Consider the following 24,770-nt stretch of genomic DNA (forward strand, 5'->3'; position numbering starts at 1 on the left):
GAAACAATCTGTTTAAAATTTTCTATCCATACCTTTTCTCTCCGGAGAATTTTTTTTTTTATCCATAGCTTTTATAGCTGATCTTCAAAAACAAGTCTCCATTCAACTCAGATAGAGTTGGTTGTGTATATAGTTAAGAGTTCTCTGGTACCTAAATGGGCTACCCTGGTGGCTCAGAAGATAAAGAATCTGCTCGCGATGCAGAAGACTGGGTTTGATTCTTAGGTCGGGAAGATCCCCTGGAGAAGGAAATGGCAACCCACTCCAGTATTCTTGCCTGGAGAATCCCATGGACAGAGGAGGCTGGTGGTCTACAGACCATGGGGTCACAAGTAGCTGGACGGGACTGAGAGACTAACACACACATCCACCTAAATAGTGGAAACCTTAAAGAGAACTATTAGAGAGGTGTGATTTTCCACCTTATCGAGGTCATGTTGCCATTGCCCGCAGTCATTTTATCTTAAATATTTAACCCATAGGATATTTAATCCTTATGTTGTTCAGGTCACTCAGTACAATTGCTTTAATAGGGTTTTTGTTTTCAGGTTTTCTTTACTGACAAGGTCTTAGATCTTTGATTTTCTTGATCCTGTTGGAATTACCTTCTAGTTTTTTCTGTCTTCCTTTCCACTCTTACGATGAGCTAATATCTGCAATAGTTCTTGAACTTTTACGTACTGACACTTCGCAGCAGAGGGCTAAGTGTATCGAATGCTTCTTTGAGGTCTATCTGAGCTCTGATAATATCTTTTGAGTTTTGCCTTGGAATATCTATTATGGTGGGAAACGTTAAATCAGGTTGGAAAATTGAAGATGTCACCAGAGTTTATGAACCAAAAACTTTATTTTGAATCCAAGTTTATTTTACGTTTGAATTCATGATTCAGAGCCAAAAGAGATTTATTAATAGAACTTGGTTTCAATTTTTTTTTGGAGTGGTGTTTCTCAAGGAGTTTGGAAATAATGTGGAGCATTGTTGGTGTCAAAATGGCGTGGAGAATATTTTTGGCATTAATGGAAGGGAGCAGAGATACTGTGTGTCTTGAATGTGGGGACAATCCTGACAGTGATGTTTTGTCAGAACTTCCTCAATGCTGGTAGCAACATGATTGAGGAGCCTTTGGGATGAAGTGTTAAAATTTATGCCAAATCGTATCAGGTAACATTAGGTATTTTTTTTTTTTTTTAGATATAATTGACAGAGTAAACTGCATATAAAATGTTTGAGTGATAGATTTAGATGTGTTACACCCATGAACCCATCACCACAGTGAAGATAGTGAACATACCTCTTACACTTAAAGGTTTCCTCTTCATAATTGCTTCTGCTTCTCTCCCAACCCCCAGTAACCTGTGACCTGCTTTCTGTAACTATAAGTTAATTTGCATTTTCTGGAGTTTTATATAAATGAAATTATACAGCCTGTGCTCTTTTTCTGGATTCTTTGCACAGTTATTTTGAGATTCATCCATTAATTTGTGTTACTAAATGTCCTTATTGCTGAGTAGTATCCCATTGTACAGACACAGTAATGTGTCTAGTCATTCACCTGTTAATGGACATTTGAATTGTGTTCACTTGGGGCTCTTGAGAAGAAAGCTGTTCAAGAACATTCATGTGCAAACCTTCATGTGAACATATGCTTCCTTTTTTCTTGTGTAAACATCTACGAGTATTATAGCTGGATAAAATGGTTATGTATGTGTCATATTAAAGACACTACCCTACTGTTTTCCAAAGTGATTGTATTATTTTCCCTTTCCACCAGCAGTTTCTCTACATTCTTGTGATCTTGGTCTGGTCAGTTTTTAAAATTTTAGCTTTTTTAGTAGATGTGATATCTCATTATGGTTTTAATTTGTATTTCATCTATTACCAGTGATGTTGAGCATCTTTTCATGTGTTTGTTTGCCATCTGTATATCTTCTTTGGTGAGGTATATAGTCAAACCATTCTTAAAAATTAGGTTTTTAAAAATTTCTTGTCTTGATAGTTCTTTATGTATTCTGGATATGAGTCCTTTATCAGATACATACTTTGCAAATATTTTCTTTCAGCCTGTGGTTGTCTTTTCATCCTCTTAACAATACCTGTTGAAAAACCAGAAGTTGTTTTGGTGAAGTATACTTTATCTATCTGTTCTTCTGTGGATTTTGATTTTGGTGTCATTTTCGAAATCTTTGCTTAATGTCAGGTCATAAAGATTTTTCTCTATAAAGTTTTCTTTTATAGATTTTACAGTTTTAGATGATACATTTAGATCTATGATATGTCTTGAGATAATTTTTGTTTATGGTGTTATGTACATATTAAAGTTAATTACCTGGTGGCTCAGATGGTAAAGAATCTGCCTCCAATGCGAAGACCCAGGTTTGATCCCTGGTTTGGGAAGATCCCCTGGAGAAGGGAATGGCTACCCACTCCAGTATTCTTGCTTGGAGAATTCCATGAACAGTGGAGCTTGGTGGCTACAAACTATGGGTTGCAAAGAGTTGGACATGACTAAGCAACTAACACTTTCATTATTATTATAATTAGTTTGACAAATGGATATTCCCTTGTTTTGACACCAAGTTTGAAAAGATTTATCTTTTCTTTTCTGCACCTTTGCTAAAAATCAGTTGTTCTTATATAACAGGTCCTGAAATCAGGTGGTTAGTCCTCAACTTTGCTCTTTTTCAAAGCTGCTTTGGCTTTTCTAAGCTGTTTGCATATACATTTTAGAATAAAATTTTCAATTTCTAACAACGAAAAAAAGCCTACTGGGATTTCGGTTGGGATGGCTTTGAATCTGTAGATTAATTTACTGCTTATTTTGTTTTTTAATTTCTCACAGCAGCATTTTGTGGTTTTCTTTGTATATGTTTCTCACATGTTTTGTCAAACTTGTCCCTAAGTATTTGTTTTTTTTGAAACTCTTGTAAAAAATGTTGTTTTCAAAACTTGCTCTCCAATCAGGTCTTATCCAATAAGCATGTGGCTCCTGACCATCTGTTGCAAATCTGCCAACGCATCGGTCCCATGCTGGATAAAGAGATCCCACCCAGCATTTCAAGAGTCACTTCTTTACTTGGGGCAGGAAGGCAGTCTTTGCTACGTACAGCAAAAGGTACCTTAATTTGAAGAAGTGTTCTGCTTTGTATTACTAGCTTAATAATTACTATAATTGTGAAGTAATGTAAGCATTGTGGAAGAAAGGTGATATGTAACTAAAAACCATGCTGTGGACTATAAAATTCTCTGCATTTAGCCTAGGCATTGAATTCTATTACGTCAGTGTTTAATGGGTCCTTCTGCATTTTAAAAAATGATAAAGGTATAGATGTTAAGCTCAAAAGCTTGAATTTATTCTGAGATGTGTTTGAGGTTTTATCAATGTGAGTTCTTAATTTTCCATTTTGTAGCTCACTTATAACTTCATTGAATGTAATTGTATGTGTCTAATAAACTCTTTAAATGCTAGAGTATTTCATTTGATATTTAGATTCTGCAAGCCCTTTGTTATAAGGGGAAGTGATTTTCTAAATTTGGTAGCATTTTGAAAATGAGCACCAAAAATGTACAATTGCATGGTTCTTTTTCCACCAGTTTAATTTTTTGCAAAATTGTGTGGTAGCAAAATGTTTGGAATTGCTGTTTTTCTGTTAGCTTGGTATAAATCACTTAGACTGAGTATATGTATGTGATACGATCTATGTATACAACGTGGCTTAACTGCTAATGGGCAAGAATGTTGGCTCTTCTGATCCTGAGTATCCGTCACGTTCATCCCTCACGATGATTTTTAAGATCTGTTGCTGTTGTGATGCTGCCTCTTAGATGCCCCACCAGTGTAAAGTTTGACTGAGAAAGAACAACCCTTCCTCTTGGTTCCATGCCAGACTGGTTTGTCAGCGTTAGTTGTTTCTCAGTGCTCTGCCTAGTCACGCCACACTGTGGCTCGAATCAGGAAACTGTTCATATTCCTCCTTTTTCTGTGTTCTACTCACCTTGTAATTATTCTGTTTTAGGTTGTTATATAGTAGTTGCTTGGGTAGCCTGTTTTCTTCTGTTTTCTTTACTTGTGTCAAGCTCAATGTTGTTTTGTGACGAGCACTGCTTTAGAACTGGCAGACTGTAGAAGAAGCTCTTCAGCAAGCTGTCCTAGGGTAGGGACTATATTTCTCTGTTTGTTTGTACTAGTGACACGAGAGGATGCCTTGTAACTGATAATGATAGTGGTAATGAATTCATTCCTGTAAAACATGATATGCCTGTTAGTTTGGGGCACCCGAGGCTCAGTGGAGGTTTATATAATGCCTTTCTTCCCTTCCTCCTTCAGTTGTGCAGAAGCTAGTTTCTAGCACAGCATACTCTGTGCTCTTCTATCTCCTCTAGAGGGGGTTAGACAGTTTTCTTTGTATATTTGCTAAGAGGGATAGGACTTCACAATTAAGTGTTCAGACTCACAGGTCCTACATGTGCTCTTGTGTAAAGGATTGTCTCTGATCCTAAAACAAGAGGAAAGCCATTTGTCAATACTAAGGAGATTAAAGTCATGGTAATATTGGCCAGCATTAATTTTAAACTCAGTAGCATTTAAATAATTAAGTCAAGGATTTTCATATAAGTGAAAAAAAATAAAATTTTCCTTACAAAAACATCCATTTTGGGAAAATTGGATCAGTTGCGATTAAGACATTTATCACTAATGATTGTATGGTGTAATTCTGTGATGAAAAATAAAAATCCATTTGGCATTGAGTAGGACTTGGAATCAAAAGATCTGGTTTTATGGTCCATCTTGACAAGTCATTTGCAGCGGATCTCTTTAAAGGTCCTGGAACCTTTGAGCCTCAGTTACCTCACTTGTAAATTGGCGATAACACCTACCTCACAGGGTTGTTGTGAGGATTCAATGAGATGATGTATGTGGAAAGCACTTTGTAAATTGTAAAGTGCTACACAAATGTTAGTTGTTGTTGTTGTATCTGAGATGTCTTAAATTTTTTTTTTTCTTTCAGAAATAGTCTAATAAACCTCTAGGGCTTTTCTGTTAAAGTATATTAGTTGGTAAACCTTTTAATAAACAGTTTATTACAATATACGTAAGTATTCTATAAAATCTTTCTTGGGGTTAACTTTCAAGATTTTATGTGTATCTAAAATTCATTTTAAAGACTGCAGGCACACAGTTTGGAAGGGCTCTGCCTTTGCTGCTCTTCATAGAGGAAGACCTCCTGAAATGCCGGTGAATTATGGTTCCCCACCAAATCTTGGTAAGTGAGGTTGACTTTTCAGTTGCCCAAGATAATTTTTTAATTTCTTGACCAACTTTGTAACTGCTGTATTAAAACTTTAAAGAAGGTGCTGGTAATGTTTCAGATAATTTCTTTCCTAAAATTATTACTAAGAGTAACAAAAGGTAATGAAAAACAATCTTATTTAATAAATCTGTACTAGTGCTTATGGTAGAACAGAATTGGGAAGAAACTTCATCGTTAGGATTTCTCAAGTGTTAATTTTTGTGGCCCTCTAGAAATTGTTTTGGAGTTTTTCTTAGCTTCTCACATACTGGCTTCCCCTTAATCATTTTCGTGTTTTTATTTCCTAGTGGAGATCCATCGAGGAAAACAACTCACAGGGTGTTCCACTTTTAGCACAGCATTTCCAGGAGCTATGTATCAGCACATAAAAATGCACAGGAGGATTCTTGGACATCTGTCTGCTGTTTACTGTGTAGCATTTGATAGGACAGGACATAGAATCTTTACAGTGAGTTACCATTTTAAAGTCAATTTGGTATCATCTGGAGCACTTTAGTGTGCCTCACGATTATCTAGGAAAGCTTAATTCAACCTGTCTTTTCCCTTTCTCAGAAATTTTGACTTGGTCTGGTGTGGGGTCCGTGCATTTTTGCATTTTTATTTGCATTTTTATTAAGTATCCCCTGTGATTCTGAAGCAAATAATCAGGCCTTGTATGGTGTTTGTGGATTACCTCCAGCTCATTCTAGACCTACTGAATTAGGTTCTCGTGTGTATTAAACAAAAACAATCCAAAAAATCCCCCTACCTTAATCAGAAAGACCCTCTCCCCTCAAAATCCAAATGTCTACAGGTGATTCTTATTCACATTGATTACTCGTGATCTGGGGAAATTGATTAACACTGAAAGATTATTTTATAATTATTATAAAGCTACATGTAAATTTTTGGAGTTTAACTTAACATTTCAGTGTTTTAAGGGAAAGTTAGGATGGATAAGAAGTTTAGATTTCATTTTTCCATTGTTGAGATTCACAGTTGATATTCAGATATTTTCTGGATGGATGGATACTGGATGGTACTATAAATTTGAGACCCTATTGCTTAGTTATTTAAAATGAGGGCTTTAGTCCCATTGTTTTTTGTTTTTGAAATTGCCACTTACGCAACTTGTGTCCTAACTAATACTTACCAAGTTATTTAACTTAATGTGAATGAAACAAACATTTATCTTTGTTAACTGAAATGGGTGAGCCTTGGACTTTTGGTTGGACTTACTATATGGCAGAGAATTTGGAGAAAATAGTATTTATAATAGGTCTAAGCCATAGAAATGAAAACTTCAAGAATGTATCTTTTTTATTATTTGATTTGAAGGAAAAAAACATTGTAAGTGTTCTTGGCCATCAGATTCATAATTTGAAGAGTATTCTTTTTTTTTCAGAGTATTCTGTAGTTGGAAAGAGAGGAGGAGATACAGACATTTAATTTGTGTGACAAGTGAATGTTTTTTTTTTTTTAATGAAATATAAGACTTATTGTATTAACATTTTATCTTGGGGTATATTTTTTCTTAGGGTTCAGATGACTGTTTGGTGAAGATTTGGTCAACACACAATGGCCGCCTATTGTCCACATTAAGAGGTCATTCTGCAGAAATTTCAGATATGGCAGTGAACTATGAGAATACAATGATTGCTGCAGGGAGCTGTGATAAAATAATTAGAGTGTGGTGCCTGAGAACCTGTGCTCCAGTTGCTGTGCTCCAAGGCCACACGGGGTCCATTACATCTTTACAGGTAAAACCCCCTTCAGTGTGCACATCGGTGTACTGTCTCCTTTTCCTTTAAATGGTCATTATCTTTGGAGATGAGAAATAGTAAGATGCTTAGTAATTACATGATCTATTTTAAATTTAGTAATCAGGAAAATACAATCAATCAGAGTTCCATGAGTCTTGGAAGGGTGATGTAATAGATACCTAGTGTAGTTAAGAGCTTTACTGGAATGACTTAGTGTTTCCCTTAGGTTTACAGTTGAACTGAGTGAGTGGCAATTATATACTCATGGTGACAGGTTAATAATTTTTCTCCTTTAAAATTTGTGGATTTTGATAAGTTGATTAAATTAGCTGAACTATATTTTTTGTTTATTGTGGACATTAATTTTGAACTGTATAGATGGTAGACAAAATAGTACGATGATCCTTTATGTGTCCATCAGCCCTGGCCAGTTCTTCTTCATCTGTTTCACCTTGTACCTAAAGCAAATGCTGGATTTCATATCATTTCATCTGTAAATGCTTCAGTATATCTACTGTGTTTTATTAAAAACACAACCAAAAACATTATCATCACACTTGTTTGTTGATGTTCAAATTTCAGAAAGTTTCATAAATAGGCTTCCCTGGTGGCTCAGCTGGTAAAGAATCTGCATGCATTGTGGGAGACCTGGGTTCAATCCCTGGGTTGGTAAGATCCCTGGAGAAGGGAAAGGCTACCTACTGTCGTATTCTGGCCTGGAGAATTCCATGGACTATATCGTCTGTGGGGTCGCAAAGAGTCACACACAACTCTTTCATAAACAGCATTATTTTATGTAATTTGTGTGAATTAGGAACCAAAGTCAATACCTTACAATTGGTTGCTATACATTAAAAGAATTTTACAACAAGTTGCACCATCTTGTCCAATTTTTTTGTAGTTTCTTTGTTGAGGAAATTGGGTTTATAGAGTTTCCACAGTTTGGGTACCATTTGCATCCTTGTGTAGATTAACATCTTTCTTTGTGTTTCTTGTAAGTTGGTTGTTGGGTCCGGAGTAGTAGTTTTATTTAATGTGTATGAGAGTCACTTGGAGGCTTTGTTTAAAACACAGATTGCTAGGCCCCACTGCTTAAGATTTTGTTTGATTCAGAATGTTGGAGGTAGGTGAGGATCATTGATTGAAATTAAAAGATACTTGGTTACCTTGATGCATATGCTCTTCCAGGTGGTCTCTCTGTATGTGTAGTTGCCTTAGATCCATTAGTTACAAGAATGGTAACATTCAGTCACTTTTTAGAAATTACGTTTTGTTAGTAATTAGGTAATGATTTATAAGGCCTTTTAAGGCATGTTGGTGCCTCTGATTTGAGTTTGATTAAAACAAGGAAAGTGGTTTCATTTTCTTTCTTTTTTTTTTTTTAATTTTACCCCCTCCCCTGGTTTCATTTTCATATGTGAATTTACCCAGGCTATATGTTGAGTGGCCTATAAATAGATTTGGTGTGAAGTTCTGTGATAAAAGTGACTTTTCTTAACTCCTGTGGTCAATATTTTTAAAGAACAGAGGCTGCAAACTTGTTTTTTAAGCATGACAACTAAAATTGGGATTGTGTTTTACTTTGAATATTGGAGGAAAATCTTTGGTTTGCCTATTTGTTTTTTGACATTGAGTATATTGTTCTCTAGAGGACTTTATAGGTTAAAAATTAATTCAAATCACCACTATGTTCCACAGGTTTTAAAATTTTAAAGTTTGTTATGAACTTATAGACAATATCACAGCAAATAAGAACATTTATAGTAAGTAGTTGGTGAGCGTATCTGTCTTAAAAAACCATTATGGGATTGTTCATTGTGAGAGTGAAGCTCTGGTCTTCAATGAAAGCCCCATTGTTCTGATAATAGGGGCCCACCTGTATTTATCACCTACCAAATATATCAGAAAATTTACTTGTGTGGTAGTAAGTTTTTATACATCAGAAGGCTTATCTGTGCTTGCTAGTGGTTACTCTGAAGTTCAAACACAAGTGCATGATATATTAATCTTTTTCATGTTCTTTGCCCTGTTGTTACTGGCATGTATAAACCATCCTAATTGTAGTAGTGGCTTTCTTTTTTTTATTAAAAAACGATAAGTAATATTGTTTGCCAAAAAAATTAAGACAGTAGTTAATAGCAAATAATATTGAAAACTTCCATAATCTTACCATTTAGAATAATCACTGTCAGTATTTCAGTACATAACCTTTCTCATGGGTAGCAGTATACAATATCACTTATAATTTACATTCTCAATAGTGTTAGTATTAGACTAACTGGATTAGAGTTAGAACCTTTTGTCTAAGAGTATCAAGTAACATTCTTGGGGAGTAAGAGACATAATGCATAGCTGGAAGCTATTAATAGAAAAGTTGGATGAAGGTGAAAAAGTATCCAGAGTACTAATCAGGTCAGTCGCTCAGTCATGTCTGACTCCTTGCGACCTCGTGGACTGCAGCATGCCAGGCTTCTCTGTCCATCTCCAATTCCCGGAGTTGGCTCAGACTCGTGTTCCTCGAGTCGGTGATCCCATCCAACCATCTCATCCTCTGTCGTCCCCTTTTCCTCCTGCCTTCAATCTTTACCAGCATCAGAGTCGTTGCTAAGGAGTCAGTTCTTCACCTCAGATGGCCAAAGTATTGGAGTTTCAGCTTTAGCATCAGTCCTTCCAGTGAATATTCAGGACTGATTTCCTTCAGGTTTGATCTCCTTGCAGTCCAAGGGACTCTCAAGGGTCTTCTTCAATACCACAGTTCAAAAGCATCAGTTCTTCAGTGCTCAGCTTTCTTTGTGGTCCAACTCGCACATCCATATATTACTTCTGGAAAAACCATAGCTTTGACTAGATGGACCTTTGTTGGCAAAGTTAATGTCTCTGCTTTTTAATATGCTAGGTTGGTCATAGCTTTTCTTCCAAGGAGCAAGCGTCTTTAATTTCATGGCTGCAGTCTCCATCTGCAGTGATTTTGGAGCCCAAGAAAATAAAGACTGTCATTGTTTCCATTCCCATTCCATTTCACAAAGTACTACATAGAAATTATGTAGCCAAGATATGGAAAGCCCAGAGGGAGGAAGCTTGAATTTGAAGGCATTTAGCAGTTTGATAGGTGACTGAGAAGCTTGGCAGACATTTTGACAGACTTGTAGGGTTGGGGAGGATATATCTTGGAAATATCCATGCATAGTAAAATCAGCTATTGATGAAATTTCATCAGAGTACTAGAATTAGTAAAAAGGAAGTTTGAGAACTGAAGCGTACGACTGAATTTAGTAGTTCAGTAGATGGTTTTAACAGCAGACTAGATTCTCCTAAGAAAATCAAAGAGAGAATTAATGAGTTGGCAGTGAGGCCAGAGAAAAGAAACAAATGGAAGCACCGAGTGAAGAGTTTAGAATGTACCAAAAGAGGTTAATAGAGAGGAAATGCTGAAAAGATTCCACATGTGTATACATATATATATGTACCATATGTGTAACTGAAATTCCTGAAGGAGAAAATGAAGCAAAAGCTGTGTTTGTAGTGATAATAGCTGAGAAGTTTGCAAAATACACTAAAGAAATAAAGCCACAGATTGAAGAAACGCTAAGGTTCCTGAACAGAGTAAATACACAGAAAACTACAACTATGGAACATCACAATAAAAGTTTTTTTTTTTTTTTTTTAATGTTTATTTAACTGGTCTGGGTCTAAATTGTAGCATGCGGGATCTAGTTCCCTGACCAGGGATCAAACCTGGAGCTCCCTGTGTTGGGAATGCAGAGTCTTAGCCACTGGACTACCAGGGAAGTCCCACAATAAAAGTTTTAAAACCAAAGACAAAGAGAAATCTTAAAGTAATCAGAGCAGAAAATACCGAAGGAGCAAGACTGATGGCCAGCTTCTCAGTAGAAGCAGTGGAGGTTCATAGACAAAGGAGTGCTTTTCTGAGAGTGCTGATAGGAAATGACTGAACCTACTGAAAATCCACTGAAGTGTTATAAACACTTTTTCAGATAGATTCAGAGTTTCTTAGTGATGGGACAGCACTAAGGGGAATTTGAAATAGTATTCTTCAGGCAGAGAAGGAATGTGATCCCAGGCTTGGAGTAATAAGAAGGAATGAAAAATTAAAAAAAAATGTGTATGGGTAAATGGAAATAAACATTGACTACCTGCAACAAATATCATTTCTTAGGGTTTTAGATTATATATAGAATTAAACTGACAGTAATAAGAGCTTATGTGTTTGGAGTTAACTTCAGTATTAGTGTAGATCTTTCTGTTACTATCACATACCACATTCCCTCTCACTTTTGTAGTTTTGTTCATCTTACTCCTTTGCTGAGTGTGTTTTTCTTGTTTTCCTTATAATTCCCTTTCTTATCTTATAAGCTGCCTTGGATGTCTGTGGACCAAATGGGTCTTCCTTTCTGTAGCTTGTTTGTGTAGCACAGTTGAAACTTTGTTAAACACAAGTGTTAACCCTATTCTGAAGTTACAATGTAATTCTTTTGTTATATTACTTTTATGGTTTTGTTAAATATTTAAAATGTTGATCACTTGGAATTTATCCTGCGTTACAGTCTGAAGAATGGATCCATTTTTCCCCAGATTGTTGCATAGTTGTCTCTTTACCATTTATGCATTTATGGTCCATCGTTTCCCCACCTGACTGAGATGGCTCCTTTGTTGTATGTCCTGTGCATTAGGGTCCAGTTCAGACTTCACAGTTTTCCGTTGGTCTTTCTGTCATAATGTACATACTGTGCCCCAGAGTTTTAATTATTGAGGCTTTGTGTTAGGTCTTACAGCAACAGGACTAGATCTTTACTTTCTCTTCACAAAAGTTTTTCTGACCGTTCTTATTCATTTCCAAAATAATCTTTTATTGAGATCACATTATAAATTAGAGATTGACTTTCCTTTTTTTTAATTGGTTATGAGTTCTCACTGTAGTGTCACCTGTATTTTGGATTTCTTGCATGTTACTCAAAGTGTCAATTGAAATTACCTTTGAAAAACTTAAACTGTAATGTTAGTGGCAGCTCAGGAAACTGATGTGTAAATGTTTTTATTCCTTTTTAGTTCAGCCCCATGGCGAAAGGCTCGCAAAGATACATGGTTTCCACTGGTGCTGATGGGACTGTTTGTTTTTGGCAGTGGGATTTAGAATCCTTGAAATTCAGGTAAGTGGCTGTAATTATTTAGTAAGTTTTTTCTTTTTTCATGATGTTATAGTTTAGTCTAAAAATGAAATCTGATTATAAAGAGAAATTATGTATTGTGATTTGCCTTTTTACTTTTGAACTTAATTTTTGATACATACAGTACATATACCATATTGACTGCTGTTTACACTGTACCATTTAGATATTTGGGTATGTTAAAGGGGCAGAGCCATTCTCTCTTAGTGGTCACATGTTTTTGAAAAAGTGATAGTATGTGAAATATTTTGAAAAATGTTAGAAATATACATAATTATATGCATAGGCAGAAATTTAGGCAGGAATTATTTAAGAATCAGACCTGGATTATGGCCCTACACTGCCCATCATGGTACCCCACTAGCCACACATCTCTGTTGAACACTTTGGTTGTGGCTGGTGCAATTGAGGAAATCGAATTATTAAATTTCTAACAGATATGATTCAGTAATTATAGAACTTTTAAGCATATTTTAAACAACTTGAGTATGTGAATTAATTTTTCAACTAGAAGTTTCATGAAATCTCAGTACAGATCGAGTATTTTTGATGAAAACTTTTCAAATTGAGATCTATTATAAGTGTCCAGTATGCTATGCAAGAGTTAAAGGATATACTATGAAAGCAATTAAAGTTCTCATTAAAATTTTATTAACATTGTTGTGGTATTTTGGATATATTGGGTTAAATGGATTAAAACTAATTTTATCTTTTTACTTAAGATGTGGCTGCTAAAAATTTAATGTTAGATATGCAGCTTGCTTTCTTTTTCTGTTGGAGCCTGCTATCATCTGGTGGTTTTAGAGCCTGTTCTGTGGCCTTGATAATGGGTTCTCTTACACTCTCTGAGCTTTAATCACCTCAGTTACAGAACAGTGGTTAGTGGGCTTGCTCTTTCTGTGTACTAGGATCCGTGTAAGTTTGGGGGTTAGATAGTCCTCTCACATCCACCCACCTATAACAGCGTTTGTGGAAATATTTGGTATACGATGAGGTACTATAGAAGTAAGATGGCAACATTTATGTATGCTAGATTAAAGCTGTTATCTTTTTAAAAAATTTATTCTTAATTGAAGAATAATTGCTTTAAAACATTATTTTAACTTCCTGCCATACATCAGCATGAATCAGCCAGCCATAGATACATGTATGTCCCCTCCCTCTTGAACCTCCCTTCTACCTCCCATCCCTTCTCAGCCCTCTCAGTTTTACAGAGCCCTGGTTTGAGCTCCCCGAGTCATGCAGCAAATCCCCATAACTGTCTGTTTTACATGTGGTAGCGCGTATGTTTCAGTGCTGCTCTCTCCGTTCACCCCACCCTCTTCTTCCCCCTCCGCAGCCCGTGTCAGTAAGTCTGCTCTTGGTCTCTGTGTCTCCCTTGCTGCCCTGCATATAGGTTCTTCAGCACCATCTTTTTAGATTCCATATTACATGCATTAATATTCGATACTTGTTTTTCTCTTTCTGACTTAACTTCACTTTTGTATAATAGGATCTAGGTTCATCTACCTTGTTAGAACTCACTCAGATGCGTTTTTTTTTTTTTATGGCTGAGTAATATTCCACTGTACCACAGCTGCTTTATCCATTCATCTGTTGATGGACAATCCATGTTGCAACTTCCATGACCTAGCTATTATAAATAGTGCTGGAGTGAACATTGGGGTACATGTGTCTTTTTCAATTTTGGTTTCCTCAGGCTATATGCCTAATAGTGGAATTTCTGGGTCATATGGTAGTTTTATTCCTAGTTTTTTTTTTTTTTTTTTTTTTTTTAAGGAATCTCCATACTGTCTTCCATCGTGGCTGTATCAGTTGACATACCCACCAGCAGTGTTAGAGGGTTCCCTTTGCTCCACACCCTCTCCAGCGTTTATTGTTTATGGGTTTTTCGATGATGGCCATTCTGACTGGTATGAGGTGATATCTCATTGTAGTTTGATCTAGATTTCTCTAATACTTTAGAGTGATGTTGAGCATCTTTTCATGTGTTATTAGCCATCTATATGTCTTTGGCGAAACGTTTGTGTAGGTCTTTTCCCCACTTTTTGATCGGGTTGTTTGTTTATCTGATATTGAGTTGAATGAGCTGCTTATGTATTTTGGAAATTAATCCTGTCAGTTGTTTCATTTGCTATTATTTTCTCCCATTTTGAGGGTTGTCTTCTTCACCTTGTTAATAGTTTTCTTTGCTGTGCAGAAGCTTTTAAGTTTAATTAGGTCCCACTTACTTATTTTTGTTTTTATTTCCATTACTGTAGGAGGTGAGTCACAGAGGATCTTGCTGTGATTTATGTCATACAGTGTTCTGCCTATGTTTTCCTCTAAGAGTTTTATAGTTTCTGATGTTACATTTAGGTCTTTAATTCATTTTGAGTTTATCTTTGTGTGTGGTGTTAGGAAGTGTTTTAATTTCATTCTTCAATTCTTCATTCTCCATTTCTCCCAGCACCACTTATTGAAGAGACTATCTTTGCCCCACTGTATATTCTTGCTTCCTTTGTCAAAAGGTGCCCATAGGTGCGTGGGTTGATCTCTGGGCTTTCTGTCTTGTTCATTGGCCTATCTTTCTGTTTTTTATCATACAGTCCAGATGACTGTAGCTTTGTAGTATAGTCTGAAGTCAGGAAGGTTGATATCTCCAGCTCCATTGTTCTTTCTCAAGATTGCTTTGGCTCTTTGGGGTCTTTTGTGTTTTCATATGAATTGTAAAATTTTTTGTCCTAATTCTGTGACTAATGCCTTTGGTAACGTGATAGGGATTGCACTGAATCTTTATATTGCATTTGATAGTACAGTCATTTTCACAATACTGATTCTTTCAGCCTAGGAGCATGGAATATCTCTCCATGTGCTAATGTCATCTTTGATTTCTTTTATCAGTCTCATAGCTTTCTGTATACAGGCCTTTTGACTCCTTAGGTAAGTTTATTCCTAGGTATTTTATTCTTTTTGTTGTAATGGTAAATGGGATTGATTCCTTAATTTCTCTTTCTTGTTTTTCATTGTTAGCATATAGGAATGTCAGTGATTTCTGGGTATTGATTTTGTATCCTGCAACATTACTAAATTCACTTATTAGCTGTAGTAATTTCATAATAGCATCTTCAGGATTTTATATGTATAGTATGATGTCATCTTCAAACAGTGTGAGTTTTGCTGCTTCTTTTCCAACCTGGATTCCTTTTATTTCTTTTTCTTCTGTGATTGCCGTAGCTAAGACCTCCAAATCTGTGTTGGATAATAGTGGTGAAAGTGGACACCCTTGTCTTGTTCCTGATCTTAGAGGGAATGCTTTCAGTTTTTCATCATTGAGAATAATGTTTGCTGTGGGTTTGTTGTATATAGCCTTTATTATGATGAGGTAGGTTCGTTCTATGCCCATAAATGGGCAAAATAAGCTTTTGAATGTTGTCAAGAGGTTTCTCTGCATCTGTTGAGATTATCATATGGTTTTGATCTTTCAGTTTGTTAATATGGTTTATCACATTGATTGATTTGTGTTTATTGAAGAATCTTTGCATTTCTGGGATAACCCTGACTTGATCATGGTGTATGATCTTTTTAATGTGTTGTTGAATTCTGTTTGCTAGAATTTTGTTGAGGATTTTTGTGTTGATGTTCATCAGTGATACTGGCTTGTAATTTTCTTTTTTTGTGATGTCTTTGTCTGGTTTTGGTATCATGATGATGGTGGACTCATACAATGAGTTTGAAAGTGTTCCATCCTCTGCAGTTATTTGAAAGAGTTTCAGAAGGATCGGCATTAGCTCTACTCTGAATGTTTGATAGAAGTCAGCTGTGAAGCTGTCTGGTTCTGGGCTTTTGTTTTTGGGGAGATTTTTGAATCACAGCTTCGATTTCAGCCTAAAGCCAGTAGGTTCAGTTCAGTTCACTCACTCATCAAGAGTCGTGTCTGACTCTTGATGACCCCATGGACTGTAGCATGCCATGCTTCCCTGTTCATCACCAACTCCCAGAGCTTGCTCAGACTCATGTCCATCGAGACGGTGATGCCATCCAAAAGTCTCATCCTCTGTCATCCCCTTCTCCTGTCTTCAGTCTTTCCTAGCATCAGGGTCTTTCCCAATGAGTCAGTTCTTTGCATCAGGTGGCCAACGTATTGGAGTTTCAGCTTCAGCATCAGACCTTCCAATGAATATTCGGGACTGATTTCCTTTAGGGTTAACTGGTTTGATCTCCTTGCAGTCCAAGGGACTCTCAAAGAGTCTTCTCCAACACCACAGTTCAAAAGCATCAATTCTTTGGCGCTCAGCTTTCTTTGTGGTCCGACTCTCACATCCATACATGACTACTGGAAAAACCATAGCCTTGACTAGATGGACCTTTGTTGGCAAAGTAATGTCTCTGCTTTTTAATATGCTGTCTAGGTTGGTCAGAGCTTTTCTTCCAAGGAGCAAATGTCTTTTAATTTGATGGCTGCAGTCACCATCTGCAGTGATTTTGGAGCCCAAGGAAATAAAGTCTGTCATTGTTTCCATTGTTTCCCTATCTATTTGCCATGAAGTGATGGAACTGGATGCCATGATCTTCATTTTCTGAATGTTGAGTTTTAAGCCAACTTTTTTACTCTCCTCTTTTACTTGCATCAAGGGGCTCTTTAGTTCTTCTTCACTTTTCTGCCATAAGGGTGGCGTCCTCTACATATCTGATTATTGATCTTTCTCCCGGCAGTCTTGATTGCAGCTTGTGCTTCATCCAGCCCGGCATTTCGTGTGATGTCTGTCCTCTCCTTGGAAGTTAAATAAGCAGGGTGACAATATACAGCCTTGATGTACTCCTTCCCCAGTTTGGAACCAGTCCATTGTTTCATGCCCAGTTCTAGCTGTTGTTTCTTGACCTACATACAGATTTCTCAGGAGGCAGGAAAGGTGGTCTGGTATTCCCATCTCTTTAAGAATTTTCCAGAGTCGGTTGTGATCCACACAGTCAAAGGCTTTCGCATAGTCAATAAAGCAAAAGTAGATGTTTTTCTGGAACTCTCTTGCTTTTCCTGTGATCCAGTGGATGCTGGCAATTTGATTGCTGGTTCCTCTGCCTTTTCTAAGTCCCGTTTGAACATCTGGAAGTTCTTTGTTCACTTACTGTTGAAGCCGCGTTTGGAGAATTTTGAGCTTTACTTTGCCTAGTGTGTGAGATGAGTGCAATTGTGTGGTAGTTTGAGCATTCTTTGGCATTGCACTTCTTTAGGATTGGAATGAAAACTGACCTTTACCAGTCCTGTGGCCACTGCTGAGTTTTCTCAATTTGCTGGCTTATTGAGTACAGCACTTTTCACAGTGTCATCTTTTAGGACTTGAAGTAGCTCAGCTGGAATTCCATCACCTTCGCTAGCTTTGTTCGTAGTGATGCTTCCTAAGGCCCACTTGACTTTGGACTCCATGTTGTCTGGCTCTAGGTGAGTGATCACACTGTTGTGGTTATTGGGATCATTAAGATTTTTTTGTACAGTTCTTCTGTGTATTCTTGTCACTTCTTCTTAATATCTTCTGCTTTTGTTAGGTCCATACCATTTCTGTCCTTTATTGTGTCCATCTTTGCATGAAATGTTCCCTTGGTATCTCTGATTTTCTTTAAGAGATCTCTAGTCTTTCCTATTCTGTTGTTTTCCTCTATTTCTTTGCATTGATCACTGAGGACAGTTTTTTTAATCTCTCCTTGCTGTTCTTTGGAACCTTGCATTCAAATGGGTATATCTTTCCTTTTCTCCTTTGCCTTTAGCTTCTCTTCTTTCCTCAGCTATTTGTAAAGCCTCCTCGGACAACCATTTTACCTTTTTTTGCATTTCTTTTTCTTGTTCCCTGCCTCCTGTACAATGTCACGAACCTCTGTGCATTGTTCTTGGTGCTCTATCAGATCTAATCCCTTGAATCTGTTTGTCACTTATCACACTGTATAGTTATAAGGCATTTGATTTAGGTCATACCTGAATGGTCTAGTGATTTTCTGTTCTTCAATTTCAGTCTGAATTTTGTGATAAGGAGTTCATGATCTGAGCCACTGTCAGCTCCCAGTCTTATTTTTGCTGACTGGATAGGGTTTCTTCATCTTTGCACTTGATCTCTTAGCCAGAAGGCTGAGAAGCGATAGAGCTTCTCCACCTTTGGCTGCAAAGAATATAATCAGTCTAATTTCGGTATTGACCATCTGGTGATATCCATGTGTAGAGTCATCTCTTGTGTTGTTGGAAGAGGGTGTTTGCTGTGACCAGTGCGTTCTCTTGGCAAAACTCTGTTAACCTTTGCCCTGCTTCATTTTGTACTCCAAGGCCAAATTTGCCTGTTACTGCAGGTATCTCTTGACTTCTACTTTTGCATTCCAGTCCCCTATGATGAAAACGACTTCCTTTGGTGTTAGTTTTAGAAGATCTTGTAGGTCGTCATAGAATCATTCAACTTCAGCTTCTTCAGCGTTAGTGATTGGGGCTTAGACTTGGATTACTGTGATATTGAATGGTTTGCCTTGGAAACAGATCATTCTGTCATTTTTGAGATTGCAATCAAGTACTGCATTTCAGACTCTTTGTTGACTGTGAGGGCTACTCCATTTCTTCTAAGGGATTCTTGCCCAAAGTAGTACATAAAATGGTCATCTGAATTAAATTCACCCATTCCAATCCATTTTAGTTCACTGATTTCCTAAAATGTTGATGTTCACTCTTGCCATCTCCTGTTTGACCACTTGTAGCTTACCTTGATTAACGGACCTAACATTCCAGGTTCCTATGCAATATGGTTCTTCACAGCATTGGACCTTTATGTCAATACCAGTCACATCCACAACTGCGCGTTGTTTTCGCTTTGACTGTGTCTTCATTCTTTTTGTAGTTATTTCTCCGCTCTTCTCCAGCAGCATATTGGGCACCTACTGGCCTGGGGAGTTCATCTTTCAGTGTCACATGTTTTTGCCTTTTCATACTCTTCTTGGCATTCTCAAAGCAAGAATTCAGAAGTGGTTTGCCATTCCCTTCTCCAGTGGACCACATTTTGTTAGAACTCTTCACCATGACCTGTCCATCTTGGGTGGCCCTACATGGCATGGCTAATAGTTTCATTGAATCAGACAAGGCTGTGGTCCATGTGATAGTTTGGTTGATTTTCTGTGATTGTGGTTTTCATTCTGTCTGCCCTCTGATGAAATAAGGATAAGAGGCTTATGGAAACTTCCAGTATGTTAAACATGTTAATGTGTATTTTAAAACAACATGTTCTTCTTTTCTAGTCCACGTCCCCTGAAGTTCACTGAAAAGCCTAGACCAGGTGTTCAAATGCTGTGTTCTTCATTTAGTGTTGGTAAGATACCTTTAGTGTTTTTTTCTTAGTTTTGTTTTAGTTTTTTTGAGCAACCAACCACATTATGGCTAATGGCGTTTATCAGATAGATGGTGAATGACTTATGTTCATTTCATTAGATTTAACCTGTGATGTTAATTAGCCTTTTTCTTATCTTCTCCATTCTGACTTTCTTGGATTTTTCATAGTAATCAGAGCCAGGGATATAGGAGAACTGTCAAAAAGGACGCTTAAAGTGTCCAAATGAGCAGTTCCTCTGCCATGTGCCCCGTGTGTATGATAAGCCAAGATTGTGATTTTCTTTGAATTGCTGGGTTTGGGGAGTTTAGGTTTGTTTTACACACATCTTGTGAAATTATTCCTCTTTTTCTTTTTTTGTACAGTTGACTTGTGTGGTAACCTTTGTTTTGGGGAGAGGTCAAAGATTTTCCCCCATAGAAGTCTGAAAATGTGAACAAGTGAACTTCATATACCATAGCTATGTTTAGGTGTGTAAGTGTTAGTCACTTAGTCATGTCTGACTCTCTGTGATCCCGTGGACTGTAGCCCACCAGGCTGTTCTGTCCACTGGATTTTCCAAGCAAGAGTACTGGAGTGGGTTGCCATTTCCTTCTCCAGAAGACCTTCCTGACCCAGGGATGGAACCTGACCCGGGGATTGAACCCAGGTCTCCCACATTGCAGGCAGATTCTTTACCATCTAAGTCACCAGGATCCCCTAGGACTGTAAAGGGATTTAGAGAGCAGAGCCTGTTTTCATGCATTTTTGGAGTGGCAGCGTCTTAGTCCTTGTCACAACCAGTATGACAGAGGGAGATAATAAACATTTCCAGATTGAATTAACTTTTTAAAATTAAGTGTCATCTGATGTGTACACCCCCCACCCCCACCCCCTGCTATAATACCACCAAACAGTTCTCTGATACTAGCTTGGCGTCCTACAATTCAACCCCATTCTGACACTGCCTGCCTAGGGAATAGTGTGAGACTGCACAGAATAAGGGCTCAGTCCTACAAGATTCCCAGACCACCTCCAGCCTCAGACCCGGTTGTCACCTTGCTTCTGCTGACGGGCTGTAGCTCAGAGGTTCCCACAACTTCTTCCTTGGATTTAGTTAATTTGCTGAAGCAGCTGACAGAAGTCCTTTCACTCAGTGGATTTTTGGTTTATTATGAAAGAACATAATTCAGGAATAGCTAGATGGAGGAGATGTTTAGGATAAAGTCTCTGGGAAGGAGGACTCTCCAGTCCTGCTATTCTTCTCTGATCTCCTCCTGTTCATCCACCTGGAGCTCTCTGAGTCTTGCCCTTTGGGTTTCTTATGAGGCTTCATCACACAGGCACAGTTGGGTAACTCATTGGCCATAAGGATGGATTCAGCTCTCTCCCAGCCCTCTCTCCCAATCTCTATCACATGGCTGGTTCCTCTTCATATACTTTTCAAAAGTTACCTCATTAACATAAAGTCTGGTGTGATTGAAATGGGTTTGTTATATGAAAATCAAGACAGCAGTATCATTTCACTTAGGAAATTCTAAGGGTTTTAGGAGTTCAGCCAGAAACAGGGATGAAGACCAAATACAAATTTCTTCTAAAAATCATAACATCACAATATATTATGTTAATTTTTAAAAGTTCTTTATATAATGAGATGGATCTATTGAGATGAATTTACTTTTGGCATAGAGAGCTTACTTAAAATAGAAGTTTGGTTAAGGCATTTGTTACAAACTGGATTTTAAAACTTAAAATTTTTGTTTCAGGTGGTATGTTTCTAGCCACAGGTAGTACTGATCATGTAATCAGAATGTATTTTTTGGGTTTTGAAGCACCTGAAAAAATCGCAGAACTTGAAAGTCACACTGTAAGTCTTCATGCTTTAAAATTAAGTAAATTTTTAATATTCTTGTTGGTATATAGTCTCAATAACCATTATTGACTTTACTTTTAACTTAAATGGAGGAGGAATTGCATTTAAAGATGAAAGATGATACCGACAGGCTCAGCACCTGTCAGTATCTTACTGTGCTAATGCTTTACAGAGGTTATTTCTGCTTCAGGTCCATTTGATTGTGACAGTTGATTGGAGTAGATTAGGTTTGAACTGGGCCTGTTTATCTTAACCAAGCTCATGGAATTAGAATGCTGTTTCATTAACGTGCACCATAAGATAGATAACTCTCAGTGTTCTGGAGTACTGGTCAGCCGTCAGGTCATCTTTTTCTCCTTAAGGAAGTTCTGTGAAGTTATTTGATAAAAAACAGAATCACTTTCAAAGAAATTTTTGTTTGTTTGTTTTGCACATAATCAAGTGAATGCGACTTGTTTTCAGCTACTTAAACTTTTTTTTATCACTTTCTATCCATATTAATTTTGTAGATATAATTAATTGTAAATACAGGTTTAATTTTAGAAGCAGGCTGTTTTTTCTTTTTAAACCCTATGTGTCTATCTTTGAGATAAAAGCTGTATCTTAGTCTGGTTTGATTTGTAGTTAGGTTCTTTGCTCTTAAACATACAATATATGTTTGAATGGCAGGATTAAGCAGCAAAAGTGCAGATCTCTTGCTTTAAACCAAATGTGCTTCTAACTGTAAAACTGGGTGGGCTCTTTCTTTGTTTACAAACTATGTAGATGATTTCTTTTGTGTTTGGTTTTCTCCTCTCTTTAGGATAAAGTTGATAGCATCCAATTTTGTAACAGTGGTGATCGGTAAGTAAGTGTGAGTTTGTATTCATGAGTGTGTTTTTGGGTAAATGTGTTATGCTTCCTATTAGTGTAGCTTATATGTCACTTTGCAGTTATATATCATATGGCAGGCCCTTGTTAGTAACTGTAGTAATTGAAGAAAAAGTGTCTGACAGGGAGGAAACAATGAAGTTTTTAGAACTGTAGTTTCTGCAGCCTCCTATATCCAAAGTAGTTCTTTAGCTCACTACTGGCTGTTTGATTTACAGGAGAATTAGGTATAAGGATAATGAAATTTCTTATATTTGAGTAGTTGTGTGAAAGTGAAAGCCGCTCAGTTGTGTCTAACTCTTTGCAACCCCATGGGCTCTACAGTCTATGGAATTCTCCAGACCAGAATAGTGTAGTGGGTAGCCGTTCCCTTCTCCAGGGGATCTTCTCAACCCAGGGATTGAACCCAGGTCTCCCGCATTGCAGGTGAATTCTTTACCAGCTGAGCCACCAGGGATGCCCATTTTAATAGTTAAATCTTTTCTAATCAATTACTGTGATGTAATCTGCAACAAAATTATCCCTTAAATTATATCCTTTTTTGTGGTCCCCACTGTCTTTTCAGGTACCTTTTACCTCTTCTTTTTAACACTTAACTAAGTGATGGATTTATTTATACATAGTGACTAGCATGAAATTGAGTTTAGAATTTAAATGCTTATAATGGCACTTTTGCTCTTACTAATTCTTCCATTCATCTTTAGTTGTCCTTCCCTGCTCCCTAGTACTTATCACATATCTTTTCAAAACTATTTGACAAGGTAATGATTGGGTTTGAAATGTGCTTTACAATAGGGCCAGGCAAATCAGAGCAAACCAGATTTTCTCCTTTTAGATAGGCCGTAAATCCCCGTCTTTTTGAATTAACACCTGTAGATTTACCTGCAGTCAAGATAGCTACATTAAAAATTTTTTTGCTTGTGGTTTTAACTGTAGCCTTTGGTAGCATGTATGTAAGTAGATCTGTTTCTTTTATTTTAAGGTTCTTAAGTGGTAGCAGAGATGGAACAGCACGAATTTGGAGATTTGAACAGTTAGAATGGAGAAGCATCTTACTAGATATGGCCACTAGAATCTCAGGGTAAGTTGAGATGGTTTGTTTCTAAGTGGGTGCATACTGAATACTTGGTCTGTCTCTCTGGTTGGTTTTTCGCTTTGTTCAGGAACTAGAGCCACCTCCGATTTAAGTGAATGGCTCTCCTGCATGTCTGACACATACTTAAACCTGTTAAAATCTTAAGATTTATGTAGGAAAGAACACTGTATTTATTCCATTGTTCAAAGCATTGACTTCTTCTGAAGTGTTGCATTTAAAACCACCTACTGTTTTAAATATATAAATAAGTATGTCAAACATGGAGATTTTCAGAAAATTCTATTTTTCTGAAGATAGGATGGGACCTCCCTGGCAGTCCACTGTTTAAGACTCCAGGTTTCCACTGTAGGGACCATTGGTTCAATCCCTGATCAGGGAGCTAAGATCCTATAAGCTGGGAAAACAAAAATGAAGATACGATTTTTGGAATTCTTACTTTTTTTATTTTTCTTTTACTTACGTAAAGATCTAGAATTTTTTATTTATTTTATTATTTTTTAAATTTATTTATTTTAATTGGAGGCTAATTACTTTACAGTATTGTAGTGGTTTTGCCACACACTGACTTGAATCTTTAAAAAGTTACATTTTAAAAAGCCATATCTGGTTTGTAAATCCATGGCTGATTCATGTCAATGTATGACAAAAACCACTACAATATTGTAAAGTAACTAGCCTCCAGCTAATAAAAATAAATGGGAAAAAACTATATCTGGTTTTAAAAAAAAGTAAGCAAATACATTTTATTGTTTCGGTTTTTAAAAATTGATCTCCATTGGGAGTGATATTTTTATTTTACATGGTAAAATTTTGGTTTGTAAAATGGTATTGAAGGCAAATTTGTCTTAACTGTGGCCCCTCACCCCCATCTAACACTCGAGAGTCTCAAACATTTTCAGCAGCTTTGAGATAATTTTAGTATTTCCCAAGATAGATATTATAAATTTCAAATACATTGTGTTTTTGAATTTGTACCTACTGGGAGACTGTATAGGTGGTGGGAAGAATATGAGTTTTGGAGTCAGAACTTTGCTCAAGTACCATGTACACTTTTTATAGCTATATCATTTTGAGACCATCACAATCTGTTTCATCATCTGGGAGATGAAACTACCTGCTTGTAAGAACTATTGGCAATTGAAAATCCTATGCACATTTGTCGCAGAACTTGGTGTGGTAGTGGTGGTTCAGTTGCTAAGTCATGTCTGACTGTTGCGACCCCATGGACTAGCCCGCCAGGCCCCGCCGCCCGTGGACTAGCCCGCCAGGCCCCTCTGTCCACGGGGTTTCCCAGGCAAGAATACTGGAGTGGGTTGCCATTTCCTCCTCCAGGGGATCTTCCTGACCGAGGAGTTGAATCTGGGTCTCTTGCATTGCAGGCAG

The 24,770-nt window shown here is 37.1% G+C and overlaps 1 protein-coding gene across 1 annotated transcript in view; it reads left to right on the forward strand.

The window, feature by feature from the left end:
• The window catches only part of BRWD1 (bromodomain and WD repeat domain containing 1), a 124,709-nt gene that overhangs the window by 15,931 nt on the left and 84,008 nt on the right, over positions 1-24,770 (forward strand). The window contains exons 5-13 of the mRNA XM_043874485.1: positions 2,963-3,113; positions 5,164-5,262; positions 5,598-5,758; positions 6,828-7,049; positions 12,120-12,220; positions 19,481-19,551; positions 21,315-21,415; positions 22,224-22,264; positions 23,274-23,372. Coding sequence (XP_043730420.1) covers positions 2,963-3,113; positions 5,164-5,262; positions 5,598-5,758; positions 6,828-7,049; positions 12,120-12,220; positions 19,481-19,551; positions 21,315-21,415; positions 22,224-22,264; positions 23,274-23,372 — 1,046 coding nt within the window. The remainder of the gene's footprint in view (positions 1-2,962; positions 3,114-5,163; positions 5,263-5,597; positions 5,759-6,827; positions 7,050-12,119; positions 12,221-19,480; positions 19,552-21,314; positions 21,416-22,223; positions 22,265-23,273; positions 23,373-24,770) is intronic.

The sequence above is a fragment of the Cervus elaphus genome, chromosome 19 (genome assembly GCF_910594005.1).
Source record: "Cervus elaphus chromosome 19, mCerEla1.1, whole genome shotgun sequence".
Taxonomy (NCBI): Eukaryota; Metazoa; Chordata; class Mammalia; order Artiodactyla; family Cervidae; genus Cervus; species Cervus elaphus.